The sequence below is a fragment of the Falco naumanni genome, chromosome 6 (genome assembly GCF_017639655.2).
Source record: "Falco naumanni isolate bFalNau1 chromosome 6, bFalNau1.pat, whole genome shotgun sequence".
NCBI lineage: Eukaryota > Metazoa > Chordata > Aves > Falconiformes > Falconidae > Falco > Falco naumanni.
The window spans coordinates 89,542,899-89,560,403 of record NC_054059.1 but is presented as its reverse complement, the minus strand read 5'-3'; the positions used below and the strand labels follow the sequence as shown (position 1 = coordinate 89,560,403).

Genomic DNA, 17,505 nt, shown 5'->3' with positions numbered 1-17,505 from the left:
GAGGCTCCGGGGGCGGTGGTGCGGTGCTTGCCGGGAGGCCAAGTAGGCGGTGGCGGGGTGGGGAGGCGGTGGCCGCCGGGAGGGGGCCGGGCCGCAGCGACGCGGTTCCTGTCGCCGTGACATGGGTTCCCCCTGGATGGTGGTTGCCGCGGGAGGCCTGAGATAACTGTCCGTGTCCCCTCTCCCCTTCATTCCCCGCCCGCCGCCATGCCCGCCCGGGCACCGCCGCCCCCCGCGCTGCCCTCAGGTAAGAGACGGCACCGTCGCTACCGCCGGCTGAGGGGCGGCGTGTTTCCTCCGGGCCTGGCCGGGGAAGGGCACCCCGCGGTGGCGGGCGGGGACCCCCTCCGGGGCTTCCTCTGGGGGCCTGCAGCGGCCGGGGCCTGTCAGGGCACCGCGCTCCCCGTCCTTCCCCCGCCAGCCTCAGGGGAGCGGCGGGGCCGGGCCGCCCTGCCCGGCGGGAGGGCTGGGTAGGGGGCTGAAGCCCTTAGCGCTCCCCCTCGCTGAGGCGCTTCTCTCCCCGGCTCGTCCCGCCGCGGCGGAGGCGAAGGGCCGGGCGGGGGCAGGGCCGGCCTGGAGGCCGGGCGGCTTTGTCCTTCGGCGGCGGGCCCCGGGGGTGGCGGCGAGCGCTTTCCCATAGCGGCTCCGGGGAGTGGCGGCCGGCCCGGGCCCGGTGCCCCGCGTTTCTGTGGGGTTCGGTGGGGCCGCCGCTGCGGAAAGGGCTTGGTGATGTGGTACCAGAAGTTCAGCTGTCCTGAGTGGTATTTCCTGATAAACTATTTTTGAAGGGGCATAAAGCGTGCTAGTTGCTAAATGGCACGCTGAGGCAGAGTTACGGTCATATTTGACCTTTTTTTTAAGAAGTACCGCCATTCTAAAATGGGGCGAAACTGCCAGCATGCTTATTAGGTCCAGTTGCTTCAGTTTGCTATTCTGAGCAGCTACCTGATGAACCAAAGTATTCTTTTCCCATAGAGAAGACAGTTCCTTAAACCAAGGATTAAACCTTGGGATCCCTTCACAGTGTCAGTAAGCTGGCTGCTTGATGGTGACAGCCCCTTTCTTCCAGCTTCAGCACAGAAATTGAAACCTGCAGAAGTCTGATGCTCCCTTTAAAGCAAACATCTGTTCATAAATGGAGTGAGTAGAAGAAGCATCGTTGACAACAGCTGTACCACGTTGGTCGTATAAGTTTTCTTTTCATGCATGGTTCACAGCATGATGTGCTTCATTAGAACTAATTTTTTCAGCTTTTGAGTCTGTGGATGCTGCTTTTTAATTGGGGTGATCCTTAGAGGTTGAACAAAAATTAAAAGTATTTCCTCTTTGTTTTATTCTCTGGACACGTGAACTAGACTTGGAAAACCAATTAGCCTACTTTAAACATTAAAACATTAGGTTGTGTTGTTGGCACAGACGTAAGTTTGTTTGCTTGCTCGTGCAGCTAATGCATCAGTAGTGGTTCCTCTTCTTGAGGTTGGAGCTGTACCTGGAGGAATAGAACGTTAAATCGGGAGAGCAGGGGGAAGAGGTGAAATACCCTTGGCTGCTGAGGGGCTGTGGATTTTTTTGAAATGTTCCTATCGGTGAAAATAAATAGCACAAATTTGAGGATATGAGAATTTAAACTTAAAAATGTGAATTCACTGTATAGTAAAAGGGACTTCAGAAAAGCTAATGTGGCTATGGTGTTTCTGTTCCACATGATGTTTCCATAAAGTACATGTTGTGTGACCTTCTAAGGTCATGTGAAAGTATGACCTCTACTTTTTACTTCCTTAATTTGTTTGTAAGTGAGCAGTTGAAGGATCTCAGCCTCAATAGATCAGTTCATGATGTCTGGTTTGTTTTATTGTTTTTATTTCTTTCACTTTCATTTTATTTTTGCTCAGATCATAGGTTTCATTTAGCAAAGGATATAATAGACTAAAATTCAGTTAGACACAGTGAATCATTTGTGTTGCACATTTCTGTTGACGAAGGCAGTGTGTGATCTTAGATTTATACTTTAAAATTTCTTCAGTAACTTACTAAGTTAATTCAAGCATTTTAACACCCTAATTACATAAAAATATTCTGAAACTTTCAGTGCTTTGAAAGACTTGTCTTTCACAGTGGAAATAATAGAGCGGGTTAGATGGACTTCAGTCAAGTCTTTGCCCTTTCCTCTTGAAATATTCATAGAGCTCTCCTTGCAGTTGTGTAGTGGTATCAGTTGGAAACCCAGTGGTGAAGAAACTGATGCTGGATCTTGTTGTTTTCACTGTACTCAGAGGCGTAATTTTCTTTCAGATACTCATTCTCTTTTTCAACAAAATGTTCATTCCGTTCTGTGCTATTGTACTCTCTGACAACTTAAACTAAGTCTTTGTGAACATTTCAGTGCAATGACATGCAAACCCTTTCATGGGGATTCAAAATACTCATAACTTTTCTGGATAGTCCTCTTAAGAGAAGTGGTTTAGATCTTTCTCATTGCTAGGTTTCAGAAATTCTGTCTGTTAATTTTATTTTTCTTTTGAGCAGAAAGCACTGTGTAAGCTGCTCCTATGCACACACAAAAAAGGCCTTGAAATGTGCCTTGTTTGAAAAGTCAGCCTCATTTCCAGTAGACTTTCTTCCATGCTTCTTCTGCAATTAAAGTTTTTGGATTGATACTGCAAGGAGTGTTTCTGTATCGATACACGTTGCAAGGTGATGTAAAGAGTGCTTCTGTAAATTTGGTTTTTTCAAATCTAAGAGTCCTGTTTTAGAAGAACCACAAGGCGGGGCAAATCTGGTCTTTGCTTTAGTATGTTTGAAAGTAGGTGCCAGGGGGAAGGAAATGTGAAACCTCAAATTCATATGTCTATTGATAAGTGATGGAAAATAGATTTTTATTCTTTGGAGTATCAGGTGTCCCTCCTGTATTGTGTTTTTAATATGAGATAATGTCTGTAGGTGGGATAAATGATGAATAATGTAAGCCTGTTCTTGCTAGATGTGTTTAACTTGCTTCAGTCAGGTTGGTTTTTTTGCCTTTTTTTCTCTCACTTACTTGTTCTCTGCATGTTGAAGAAAATACTTGTTCACTTAAAAACAAGCAGAAGTTTATGAAGTAATGGAAGGAAGACCTATGTTTTTTCTTCACCCTATGTAACTGTGTATTTCCTCTGCCAAGCTGTGGGAGAACCTTTCATAAAAGCGTGTGCCTCTGGGCAGTTGTAATCTGCTCTTTACTGTAGTCTGTATGAAGTTTGAAGGGTTTATATATGATGGAGAACATAGCGCTCTCTAAATAAATCTCAGAGAACAGTTGACTTTAGGTAATCTAGTTCTAATGCTTTCTAATCTAGCATATTTTCGTCTTAATTTAGAACAGGTTTGCAGCTAACCTGTTCGAGGGTAACATCCAGAAATAGGTTTTCTCACAGAGTTGAATGCTGTTTTAAAAGGAATTTAAAAAATGGTAAGAATTAAAACATCCCAGTTATGTGTTACTTACGGCATCTGTCTGTACACATTGTATAGATGTGAGCTGTACATTGGACACAAATACTGTGTTCCCACAGAGCCAGATTTTAAACCTGATTGACTTTCCCAGCTGGTTGTGTTTGCCTATATGAATTAAAAAGACGCTTGTTCTTGCAACATTTTCACCACTGTCTGTTTACAAATTTAAGTACAGGCAGTGTCTTTCTCTGCAGCTGGTTTAAGCAAGTCAGTATATTTTGAGTTGAAACATACTTCTTTTTTGCTTATAGTAACTTTATAAAAATAACCTGGTCTTTTGGTTTTGGGGAAGTGACACTAGTCTTGGTTGACAGAGAGCTTCGCAAGCTAGCACAGCGTTTAGATTTGTACTTTTCAGATGTTCTTCTGATTCCACAGCTAAGCCAAAATGAAATAGGGAGAAGTAAAACAGCACAAATACTGAAGGTACGTTCAATTGCTTCTATATGTAATCTACCAAGTAAGATTTAAAGGAATATATCTGTATCCCAGCTCTGTTTAAATTTCACATTTTTGCCACGTGTCTTAGTCTTCCTGTGTTGTCAGTGATGAGAGAGGAAGGGGACCACTGTCAAAGAGGTTGGAATCTTATAGAGGCTGGATTGTCTGAAGATGCTTGCTGTTTACTGCTGGCCTGGGGAGGGCAGGAGGACAGGAAGAATGAGCTGCCTGAGATAAGTGCCTGAATTCTGACGGCAGTCTCCTGAGTTTTGTTTCTTTAATGTTCATTTCCCATACAACACTTTCTAATAGAAGGTGCCTAGTATATTCAGTGTTTATTGAAACCACAGTAATGTACAGTGGTATTGATTAATTCCAAAATGTTGGGTAATGAGAAATAAGGCTTAAATATATTTGCCTTATTGGAACTGGAGAACATTGTTTTCCTCAACTCATACATGTCCAAGCAAAAAAGAAGTGCTCTGAAACTCCTGCTTTGGGTAATGGACCTTCTGGCTGTAACAGCATTATATTCACAATCGAAAACATTGATTTCTCAAAGGCTTTATGAAGTAAACATTTTCTTGCAGTATTTTGTTTGCTGGTAACTTATTCCAAAAATAAAAGTAAGCAAACCAATTTAAGAACATACTGACTTCAGCCTGGGCAGTGACTCTCTGTCTAGAGTGAGTTTGGGTTGTAGAAATGCTATTTTAACAGACAGGCTCTCCTCATTTACACTGGCCCTTTTAGAAAGAAGTTCTCAGATGCAGGAAGACTGTAATAGGTTTTTCCATTGTTTATAAGCCAATGAAAAAACAAAGGCTTAACAGAAGAGGACAGCTTTTCTTACTTCTAAGCTAACATTTTGCTGTAATGAGAAGTCTAAATCTGGTCCTTACTGGGGTATTTTTGGTATCTGCAAGAGAAATTCCCTTGCAGTAGAAGAGTTAAATGTTCTTGGAAAGATCAGATGCTAGCAGCTAATGACTTGAATCCATATCCTTGCCATTGCATCTCAACCATGTCATTTCTGATTATTTTTTCTTTGTGCTTTAAATAATGGGTTGCTTAACTCAGCTTTGCTTTCAGAATAATCCACAGCTGAGAGGTTATCTGTTGCTTTGCTATGTTCTTTTTTTTTTTTTTTTTTTTTTTTTTTTTTTTTTTTTTTTTGCTAATGTTTATCTTAACTTAAGGGAACTTTCTGCTCTGGAATTTACATACCTTAGGTATTTCTTTAGAGATGCTTTTGGTGGTATCCTAGGTTTTTAGGTCCTATATAAGAGCCAAACATGCTATTTCAAGTTTTTCCTTAGGAAAGGAAAAATTTTATACCTGCTTTTGTGTATTGCAATTACATTGTTCTCTTTGCTGCCACATCTTTGTTAGACTGTCACTGTTACTCTACAAAAAGGTAATGAACAAGGTTGTGATCAGTGTGTGATGAAAGCAGGTATTGTGCCTTATTTACTGCAAGCAAATAAGATACCCTGGTTTGATAGTAAATGCTTTAGAAACCTAGTTAGTGACTTGAGATAAAAGAAGGGTATGCATTTTGTCTTTCAAATCCTTGCCCTATCAAAACTTAAGTCAATCACTACTCTTATCTTTTCCAGTGTTAAATTAACCTGAGTTACATTCTTAAATTCTTGTGACCTTAGAAAAAAGGCTTAAACCAAGACCTGCAGTAATAGAATTGAATCTTACCTAATTAATCAGCAAATACTTTTTTCTTTGAAGTCAAATGCCAATATGTACTGTAAGTGTGTTGGTGAATTACATTTCTAGTATGACTTTTACAGTGATCTTCTAGTTATGATACTGAAACTTCTGTGGAATTTCTTCATAGTGAGTATCAAAGTATGAATATAAAAAAAGACATGGAAGCAAGAAGTTAATGAGTGTTTTCAGCTTTTTCTTCCTTTTTTTAAAGGAAAAAAATAGGTGAGACTGCAGAAAATGGCCTCTGAAAACCAACACAATTCTTTAGTAGGTTTTTTTCTGGAAAATGTTGGACAACTGCATGTCATGAGGAATTGGTGGAAATCCATTATCAGTCTAATATTGAACCGTTATGATCTGAAAAACTTATTAACGTAAATCTGTGATTGTGGCTAAAATAGTCCAGTCTAAACATGGGCACTTAAAGCCTGTCAGATTCTTCACTTGCAGGTGTAAGGTCTGATGCCAGAAACATGGGTTGTTGCATGTTAGAAAAAAATCATGGAAGTACCTGCTCTATTATATGCAAGTAAAACCACTTACAGTTCCTTTCAACGAAGACTCCTTTCTGTGCTGAAAAATTGCTGGTTTCCATTTGTTTAAAATTTGTATGTTTCAAGAATGTTTAAATGAACAGGTAACTGCAAAAGTGCATGTTAACTTCACATCTGAGTTTTAAATTTGAGACCCAATTCCCTCAAAAACATGGGGAAGATAAATAATCTGTGTATTGGTCACAGATTCTTTTCCAAATTCTGCTTTGAGGTTAATCACTTGAAATACCAGGTTTACTAAATTATATAGCCTAATGTCTTGACCAAGAATATGTCTGATTTGGGTATAAAGTACTACAAAAGATGAAGCCACAGTTCCAGCTCTTAGCCTCTATTTGATAGGCCAGACAAAGCAGGGATTAACTAAATGAAGTAATGAACAAAATTGTTCTGTCAGACCTGTGGGTTTTCACCATGTTAGTGTTCCAGTGGACAATAATTAATTTGGTTCAACAGTTTATGGTTGGCAGGTGGAACACTTGGAAGTCAAGAAAGGGGATCATAATGAAATTCCTTCTGAAGAAAAGTACAATAAGGCTAAACATTCCCGTTCTGTTTTTATATTGCAAGGAGAATTGGGATTATGCTTTGTCTAAAAAAAAAAAAAATCACTAATTAGTTAAGGGGAGGAGGTATACTAGTATGACTTTCTTCTTTCTGTTACATTTTTGAGTATGGTATTCTTTTGAGTTCTGTAAACAATTAAATTGTGTTAACGTAACAACCTTACACTCATATATAATACAGATTCATACATCTTTGAGCTCAGACTTTGGCCTTTAAAACACAGCTGTTACATTGGAAGTAGCTGACACTTTTAAAAAAAATGTACGTGAGTCCATACAATTGATTATGCAGTTGGTTCTTACGGGTTAAACTGATTAAACATGTAGTAGAGTGGCAAACCATTGATCAGATTGTTAAATGCATTGTTAACGTTCCTTGTGGCTCCTGTTGGCAACCGTTACTGAAACATTTCTGGAGCAGAGCATAGTGCTACTGGACTGCTGCTGTGTAAATGATCCCTGTGATGTTTTAAAAGTGCTTTGAAATGAAAAATTGAAGGAAATTTCTTCTCTATGGCAGAAGTTGCAGAGGAGAAAAATTTTAGATGGTCAGAGATCTTTCTACATGTTTGATTGGGCTTTGGCAGTCTGCTTCAGGCCCCATGCAGTCTCTTCATGTTACCTTTCTCCTGTGCTTGTCCCTACTGCTCTTGTTCCTTGCCTCCCCTTTTTATGTTAAAAGAAAAGGTGTCTTGTAGGTAAATTCCCTTTGACTGTGATGCTTGCTGCTCTCGCATTACTCAGTCTGTTTTCTGAATGCTTCATCTTGGAGTTTTTTTGGATCATCCTTGCCTCTAAGGGCTCTCTCAACTCTATGATTTATTTTTAGCAGAGGTTATGATATTAATACAGTAAATGGACAACAACAAAAAAAGGGTAGACTTGTTATGATGGTTAATGTATGGATGTGTGTCCAGCGCTGGTTAAGAATTATTTTTTTGTTGGCATTTCTTATATGAGGTCTTCTGATGTCAAGTGGAGCAGTTACTAATACAGGGCTGTATGTGGTATTTCAAATAACTCAAGTGAAAACCAACTTACACAAGATGATAAATCTGAAAAGACTTAAAAATAAAACAACACACGTGCTTTTGGTGAAACATACAGACAAATTTTATTTTTAATGGGAAAGTTCAGAAGTTTTTTTTTCAAGGCCTCTGATTCATAGTGTTAGGAAATGTCTTTGAGATACAGTGAAATGAAAAAACCCCAACTTTTTAGTTAGGTTTCATTGTTTAGTCTGAGTCATGACGACTGCAGTTTTTTAATTTAGTTTTAAGTAATACTGGCCTATATAATACATAAATTAGGAAGCTAATCAGTATCCTCCTGTATGTAATTCCTATCCATAAAGCTCTGGTAATCTAGATAGGCCACTGAGCTGGCAGTGCTTCTTAGCCAAGCAAAAGAATTGCAACTTATCAAAGTACTTTCCAAGATTTTAGAAACTTTCAGGCTGTAGGAGTACAGTGTGGATCTGTTTTATTACTGAACCAGCAGAACTATACTTTGATGTCATTGTCTGTGTACAGGGCTGTATGTTTATATACTTGCCAGTTGGAAACAAATTTGAAGTTGCTTCTGTCTTCTGCTTTTTCTTCTCCTTCTCATGACTTCTTGTCAATAAAAATAAGGTTTCTGGGAAAGGGGAGGTGGGTCTACCTAGATTTAATCTCCTTTTTACTTGAATATAATTGCTTGCATGACTTGATTACTCTAAAACTGTTGGAAAATAGGAAAAATCTGGTATGTATCTGTATTTTTTTAATGTGTGTGTATATAATACTGAGGTGGTAAACTGGGATCTTTTATTACTCATACTGCACTGAAAGCTTCAAGGATGGGTCCTGTCGACTTCAGAAATCTTGGTTTTAAAATCAAATGTGTTAGCTTACTAGCTTTAACTTGTGTCGGCATTTGACTTTAAGCATGTAATGTTTTATAGACTACCAGTTTGAGAATAATTGAAATATGTAAGGATTTTATTTTGGTTTCTGCTTCAGATTTCTATGGGTTTAGTTATGGCTTTTTATTTCCAATGTAAATCAACATGCTGTAGAACTGTCATTTTCTATTCTAAAATCTTTTCTTTCTAAATGGCTTTAGAGATATGTTTTAGAGGGCTTGTACATCTCTGCCTAATAAAGAATAAAACATCTAATTACATAATGAAATTACTGTTGAGGTTGCAGTGGCTTCGATGTTAGTATTTTGTCTTGGTCAAGGACCTGCTTATTCCACCCTCCAGTATTATTCCCCAGAAGCCAATCGGGGTATTTTTTGTAGGACTCTTGTTTCCACCTTCCTTCTTCCCAGCTACTTCATTCTTTTTCTTCAACTTCCTTTTTCTTCTGGGATCATGAAGGTTTATATCCAGTCAGTGCTGTCCTTGAAATAGTGCTGAGGGGGTTTTGTTTGTTTCAAGAGCCTTTTTTTTTTTTTTTTTTTTTTTTTTCCAAGTTTTCAAGTTTCTTGCCTTTGCAGTCTCTAAAGCTTTTGTCACGTGGGATCAGGTGATAAATGTTGTGTTGACTGAATTTTTCAAATGGGTATAACAACTCTTACTAAATTTCCAGAGGTTTAGTAATAAAACTTACGGTTTTGCCTACTGAGATTCAACTGTGAACTTAAATTTAGTTACAAGGAATGATTTGTTATAACCAAATAAGCCTACTCCTTTTTTTTTTTTATTAAAAAAAACCCAATCCTTTCTGTTTTCCAGGAATTGTGTGGGTGTGTGAGTCCCATCCCAATTAATGCAATGTTCTCTGTCCTGTCTCCCAAATGTAGTGTGTTACTGAAGAGTTATTGTTTCATGACCCTAGGAATTCCAGAGACTGTGCCATTCAATGTTTAACCAGCTCCCCTATAGCTTTAAAAATTGCTATCCCAAGATAAAGATACCCTGAGATGAGCAGATCTAATATGTACCAATACATACCAAACTGGTCTTTTTTTTTTTTTTTTTTTTTTCTTAGTTTCTACTAAAGAACAAAACCAGCATTTCTACCTACCAAGGCATATCTTTGTGTGTAACACATGGATCTTCCTCTGCAATGAAACATTCAGAAAGCTGTTGCAGTCTGGATGTATTTACTGGGTGTTTATCTTAGTGCTGCTGGTTGACCACAGTAGATCTTGGAAGTTTGGATATAAATCAGGAGTGGCTGCTTTGATAGTTACAGTAGCTATTATGTTTAGTAGGTTGTAACCCAGAAGCTTGGAAACTAAACAGGTTGGAGTAATCTCAGTATGAACACAGTCACGCTCTACATACATCTTGGAAAGGATCTTTACGTTCACCTATGATGTTAAACAGCAATTGCTAGACCTTTTCCAGAACTGCAGGGAGAGTGCTTTTGAGAGATGAGGCCTCTGAGATAAGAGTGAAGTTCTTCTCTCAAATACCTTGTTAAGCAGCTGGTGCTGAGTAAGCCTATGTGGGAGCTTGTTGACAACTTACTCTTTATTCTAAACAAAATTCCTTTGCAGTCTTCAGTTTGCATGTGATGTTACAAATTACTTCATGGTTTCATCTGATAAGCGTGATGTTCTTCTATAACTGCAAAATACCCTTTTAAAAGAAATTGTAGGTATGTTAGTCACCTTCAGGATGCCGGACTTCCCTGGCAGGTACCAAGAGTGGTTGGGCTCAAGTGCTGTGGGACATTGTGCTTGAGAAGAACTGCAGAGCTTTGTTTCTTGTTATACCCTTTGTGTGCTGCTGTTCAGGTGCACATACAAAGTCACTTGGTAAAGATGCTGGAGTTAAGGATCATGCTCTACCTGTGTTTCAGAACTAGTATTGTAATGCCTGCACTTATTCTGGTGGTTAGAAATTCAAATATTTAAGAATATGTATAGGTTGGTTTTGCTCTTTTTCTGTAGATAATGGTTAGTATGTTATTGCAGTTCATGCGTGACAGGTGTCATTTGAAACGGGAAAAGCCTGGTTGTAGTCCTTCCTTTCAGGGCTCTAAGGTATGAACTACTTAAGTGATGCGTACAATTGTGAAGCCATAAATAGTAGTAGTTATTTCATTAATTACATACAACATTGAAAAAAATCAGGATCACCTTTTAGGAAGGAAAATTTTCCATCCATACTTTGCTTGTTACTGTAATGGTCTGCAATGTTAAAATGGAGTCCTTAATCTGTTTGTCTAAACCATGGGAATACTTTCTTCTCTCTTTTTTTTTCTTTTTTTTTCTTTTTTTTTTTTCCTCCCTTCCCCCCTGTGATTTCGTGATTTGTGTTTAAATATTTTATGGATGATCTTGCTCCATTCTGCTTTTGAGAATAAGCTTTGATGAAGAAGTTTGTTTTGCTCTAGGCTTTGCGAGCACCAGCAATGGCATTTCCCAACTGGCGGTTCGTAAGACAAAAGCAGGCTGGCAGCAGCAGCTGTGGAGGCAGCGTTACGAAAACCAGAGAACAGGGAGACCTAACAGAAACCCATAAATTGGTAGGAAAAAAATTTAAACAGTAGGGCAGCAGATCATAGTTAGTGATTATAACAGCAGTTCCTTCCTCCGCTTCTTTACAGTTTCAAAGCCTATGGGAACATCTTTCAAAATCTTTGGTGCTGCTGGAGGTGCCTGTTGTACGTGATTGTTGTGGCACAGTCCAAGTGGCTTAATTTCTGTCACACTCAGCTGAGCACACAAATGAGTGTGGCAAAAGGTGGACCAGGTCATTGGCTATTTTATGAATTGCTGGTGACAGAAGGTAGAGAACTGATGGGTTAAAACTGAGTTCAGCTGTGTCAGTGTGTTGCACAACAGCTCAAGACAAATGTGTTTCGTATTCATGTTTCAGCACTGTCTGCTGAGAATATGATCATGTAGTAGTTTACAAGAGGATTGAACTGTCCCTAGTAGATTCTCTGTGACTTTTAAAATAAAAGAATCGGTTAGAAGATGGGTTTGGGGAATGTGCCTCTCATATCCAATATGGACATTGGCCTATATGCACACTTCTAAAACAAAACATGAAATAGGAAAAATAAAAGATGACAACAGCTAGGCAAATTCTAATATACTTCTTTTTTTCCCTATTACAGAAATGCATTAACTTTGAAGTGAAACTAAACAATGGAACCAGATATTATTCGAATGTACTCCTCATCCCCTCCACCACTAGACAATGGAGCCGATGATGATGATGAAGATGAATTTGGAGAGTTTGGAGGATTTTCTGGTGTAAGCACTGCTGGTGTAGCTTTTGCTGATTTTGATACGGCAGACTATGGTCATCCAAAGGAAGAATTTATACCCACAAATCATTTCATCCCACTTGATTATTCTGATTATTCTGACAATGTAGCCAGCATTGCAACTTTCACATCTGTTAAAAATGTTAAAGACTGCATTGCAGAGCTTCCTACTCGTACTAAGGATCTTTCTGATATGTCAGCTACTAGTGCCAGCAAAGAAAAATCTAAGTGTAGAACTTCAGGTACTGCTTTAGAAGATGTAAACAAAAGAGGGGAACAAAAAGACACCACTGGGAAATCGGAGGGGTTTTCTTCTCATGTTGTTAGAACTGGTATAGCAGTTGAGAGCCAGGATGAGCAAATAGATGCTTGTAATGGTGAGAAACTTCCATGTCTAGAGATTCTAACAAATGGATTTGCAGCATCAGACCCTGTAAATCCTCAGGGAACAGAAGATCTAGATGGTATCAGTGACACAAAGGGACTGAAAACCATTAGCACCTGTAGTACCAAGCAAAATTTGAACTCAATGCCTAGCTCAGGTGAAGACTTTGCAGATTTTGCTACATTCTCAAACAAAAAAACAATCCATTTAGAGGGAACAGGACCTACAATATGCAGTGTTCTTAATGAAAGAGACTCTCTGAGCATTCAGGAGAACAACAGAATAAACAGAGTAACTCGTATTGAAGAAGAGGTTTGCATTTCAGAAATCAGTTGTGAACAGGGGCCCTCAGCACTGGAAGATAATGAATTTGCAATTTCTAGTACATCTCAAACAACTGGAAGTTCAATATGCACTACTGAAAATGGAGAACACAGTGGGAGGAGAAGACAGCATGGCATAGAGAATGGCAAAGATTTTACTAGGCCTGATGACTCTTCAGGAACAGAGGACATCAGGGTTGATAAGACCCAAAGCCTAAGCTGTGATCTTGCAGGAGAAAAATCAGGTGATTCTAAAGATCTGAAGAATGGTGGTAGTAGTATCGAAGTTGTAGCTTGCAGTGACACACATGATGATGATTTTGGTGATTTCGGTTCAGTCAGCAGTGCATCTCTCCCCTTCATTAACACTCAAGAGTTGATAAATGCTTTAGTTGTAGAAGGAACTTCCAAACAGCCTGCACATGTTAGCAAACATGATGATGAATTTGGTGAATTCAGGGACACGAGTACTGTTTCTCAGCCACCAGCAAAGTTGGATCAGGCTGAACTAAGTCAGACTGCTGACACTTTAGAATGTGATACTACCAATAAAACTTCTGGCTTAGACTTCCAGCATACTACTGAGGTAGGAAATGGTGATGATAGTGAATTTGGAGACTTTGATTCAGTGCCAAAACCTCAAGACGAGAGTGTTGCTTTTCAGTACTCTGACGACTTTGCGGACTTCAGTTCAGCAGGTTGTAACCAGGCTACAGACTGGAATGCTTTTGAAGATGAACAAAAGGACAGCTGTTCCTGGGCTGCCTTTGGAGATCAGCAAGCTGGTGAATCTCATCACAGAAAAGAGACGTGGCAGTCACATAGGACAGATGCATCTGCCAGAATTGATGGTCCAGTATTACACAAGACTGACAATTTTGCTTTAGCATCTTTCCAAGGAGCTACCAATAAGCAATCTCAAGAGCCAGCACCTTCAGTTCAGGTAAGGTGTTCTTGATTTTTGTTCAGTCTTGTTCTGCTCTTGTGCATACAGTTCTTCCTGGTTCCTGCTTCTGTGTACAACAGATGTTTGAATAGTTCTTGTTTGTCTTGTGGGAGAGATTTAATTTGGTGGGTGAGACGGGTTGGTATGAAATAGTATGCTGTGTTTGCATCTTCTATCTTTTGCACTGTTACTATCCACGGAAAAATGAGCAGAGTATGCTGCAACTTGTATGCATTTGTTTTGACTATTACATGTGGTTTTTTACATAAACTGATCAAAGGAATAAGCCATCATAACATTTCAGGACCTGCAATAGTTCTTCCTTTGCTTCGTAGTTTACTGCCTGTTAGGGGGGCACTCTCTAAAATAGTGGTGCTACTGGAAGCTAAGATTACTGGTTCCCAAAGTTTTTCATCACCATTCTCTATCATGTTTTCAAAATCTTAAAAAATAATGACTCAGTTTGTAAATAGCTGCCCTCATTTGTTTAGAGCAGAGAGCATGATAAAATACAACCTGTGGAGTTCTGTCCCTGGTATTCCAACTCCTGGGAAGTTTGCCACTGAACTTATTTGAAATGTCCCATTAATTGTGGGAAGCTCCACATTATAGCAACATCACAAATACAGAACTGATGATGTCTTAAAGCAGCTGTTTCTAATCAGGACTTTTGGGGAGGGTGAAGTAGGTAGGTTTATTTCTTACCCCCATCCCCTTGGTTTTCTGCTTTAGTGCCTAAGTATGTATGAATTCCCAATAAAATTCCTTCCAAAGTCTTTTCAACAGTCATCTTTGCAATCTGCACCTGTTCATATATTTTTTTTACTAAGTATTTAATACTACTTTTACAAAATTCAGAACAAGAATTTGAGTTTAAAATTCTGTGTTGCTTTTTTTAATCATGTCATCCCATGTGAGTAGTTTAGAGTATGCTCTGTCTTTTTTGAAGCATGTAGCAGCAGCAGCAATAAAGGGTTTTAGTGGTAGTGTGTGTCTGAAAGGTTTGGATCTTCTCCGGCAATAAAAGGAAATTAGGTAAGTCCTTTCTTCCAGGACCCCTTGTGTAGGCTTGGTGACAGCCGTCCCTCTTCCTGTTTCCTACAGTGACAGGTGAAATAGCTTTTCAGAAGAAGATTGTGCCAGCTGGAGCTTTGCAAGCATCAGCAAATGGAATGGAGCTTTTGGGACTTAGTGCTGACTTCTTGTCACATTAAAAGGTGTGAGCCTCAGCTCCCAACACTTCCTGCCTGCTGTTTTGTGCAATGACTGACACACCAAATTTCAAAGGGGCTTCGTGAGCCAAAAAAAGGCTTGCAAGGGAACCTGCATGTGGATTTTTGTGCCTATGCAAAACCTTGCTCATCTTCACCTGAATGCGTGAATCCATTTCTCAAGTTGAAAGCACAAATCTATTGTTACCTATTCTGTTGGTCATTCACCCATAAAATTGGAGAGTGCTAAGGTCATTAGTGCTATTAATCTAAATTGTTCCTGTTGCCACTTGAAAGACTGTCCAGAATCTAACAAAGAAATAGGTGGGGAGATGATTTTAGTAAGTCATCCATTTTTCTGGTTAATCATGCTGTTAAGAGATAGTCTGAAGGTTTCAACCATTTATTTTTACTTAAAATTTTTCATAATTTTATGATGCCGTTTCAAAAGTAAACACTTCTGAATGTAGATGTTTCTAAAAGCAAAACCTTCAGAGTTTCTATAGTTGTTGGATTTGTTCCCCCTCCCCAAGTCTGCCTTAACAAAAGATAAAAGCCAAGTTACAGTGGAAGTTATTCAGTGATCTGTCATGAAGTCATGGAGTGGTTCAGTTAGATTGTAAAGCAAGTTCTATTAAAGATTTTTTGTCATTCCTTCTCCTTATGCTGCAGCCAGTTGTGACTGTTTGGATATATCAAGTGACGTAGTGCTAGTGAGGAAGTACAATGCAGAGAATGTTTTACACAAGTAAGCTGTGGAGGAAGTTAGGCTGGTAATGTTTTTTTCTGTTGTAATAGTTTTGTTTGCTTTGAAATTACAGGTAGTTGCTACTCCCCTCCCCACCCCGTTAACTTAAAACAATAATTTCACATTTTCAAAACTTACTTTGTATTCTTTAAGTGCTGTGAGTTTTGGAGTTTTGGAAGGATCTATTGAAACCTTTTAATATTTTTTTTAAATGCGCTTTTTTTAATCTGAAATAGTGCTTTTGGTTTTAAGTCATTGAGCCACAGTTTAGTAAACTGCAGTTAGAAACATTGAGATAAATTAAGTCAACATGAGCCAGCAGACAGTCCCAGTACTTTAAGTGCTGAATCTTAGTAAAATTAAAATCATATTTTGATCCTCATCCTTACTTTCATATAAGAGGATGTCACTGAGGGCAAACCACAAAACAGCATTTTAAAGTATTTGCTGAACTTTTTTCTCTTATATTAAAGCTGAGTTCTGGAGCTGTTTGATGCAAAAGCAGAAACACTTGCATGCATAATAAAGCTAGGGAGAGATAAGAAAACAAAGTTGTTTTTTATTTCCCTGACCAAAGGATAGGGAGGAGTAGATCACTTGCATCGATGTATTGCTGGCAGATCAAAAAAAGTACTTGCTCTAGCAACTTAAAGGGAGCAGACTGTGCAAGAGAGAAATACTGCATGTGCTAGACACTTGAGAAGTGAAAATTGAGACCTCAGCTTAGGCTAATTGTGAACTGGGATCATTTACAAGATACTCTCTATGCTTGATCTGTGATGTCGCGGCTGGGAGAGTCACTGTAATGTGGTAGTGAAATAATTTTGAATGGTGTATAAACCGAATGACCCTAATTCTTTATTTTTCGGTTTTCTGCATTTGTATACTTAGCCAGCAGCATTACTGTTTAAATGTGGAAATGATGTATACAGTGTTTTTCATCCATCCAGAATGCAGTATGAAAGTTATTTACCAGTAGCTCAAGTTCCCTTACCAATGGTCTCTGTATTTTTCTTTCTGTTTCCTTAGCTTGTGTATTCTGGATGTGGAGGTGGCAGCAAAATTTTGTGCCTGCTGAATGTGATCTTGATTGTAAGGTATATGTCGGGCAAGCTGTTTAAAGAGTGTGGATTTGGTATAACATTTAATTAGAAGTTAGACTTTGCCTGAATTCAACTAATTCATCCAGGTTTTCTTACAAAATATAGAACATAAAAGAAGAAAGTAAGGGGGGAAATGACAAAAATGACCTTATATAGCGACATGTAGTAGCAAAAAGATCATTATGTCTTTTCTCCGTTGCCTTTGGTCTTAGGCTCTCCAAATCCTGCACACAGTCTGCAATGCAGGATTTGCAACACGCTGACCTCTTCTATTCAGTAGTGCTGTGTGGAGGGGAGAAATAAAAGGGCATGGTATATGTTATTCGGTTAAAACTACTGAAAGAATTTGTAACCCCTTAGAAAAGGTTCCAGGTTCAAAGGCAGGATACAGATACGCAGACTGCTATTTGAATCCATATTAATACTAGCATATACCTTCATCATTTAATACCTGTCTTCAGATAAAAAATATGTAATAGTTGGTTTCAGTATATATGTGTCTTTGTGTTCATTAAAACTGGTTTAGGATGTCGTGGTGGGTGAACTGGTTGATCTAACTAATTTTGAGCAAACCTGCACTGTACCATGTACATTAATCCCTCTTATGCAATCACATAGCTTGCTGCTGAGTTATGTTTATAAGGAATATAAGGCTTGTAGCAGAGCTTTTTCCATGAGATAGTGTTGAACATTAGTCAGCTGAGAGGGTTACTCTGCTGTATTGTGCTTTAAGAATATATATAGGACTTAGGCAGCAAAGCACAAGAGCATTTATTAGCTATGGCAGCCATGTGG

The 17,505-nt window shown here is 39.0% G+C and overlaps 1 protein-coding gene across 5 annotated transcripts in view; it reads left to right on the top strand.

The window, feature by feature from the left end:
* The first annotated feature begins 94 nt into the window (after positions 1-94).
* The window catches only part of AFTPH (aftiphilin), a 47,389-nt gene continuing 29,978 nt past the window's right edge, over positions 95-17,505 (top strand). The window contains exons 1-3 of one of the 5 annotated variants that reach the window (XM_040599472.1): positions 96-247; positions 1,070-1,140; positions 11,842-13,645. In XM_040599472.1, the coding sequence (XP_040455406.1) occupies positions 11,873-13,645 (1,773 nt within the window). In that variant the 5' untranslated portion in view covers positions 96-247; positions 1,070-1,140; positions 11,842-11,872. Of the gene's footprint in view, positions 248-1,069; positions 1,141-11,153; positions 11,245-11,841; positions 13,646-17,505 lie in introns of those variants that run through there. The other 4 variants (XM_040599475.1, XM_040599471.1, XM_040599474.1 and 1 more) reach the window with 4 other exon arrangements.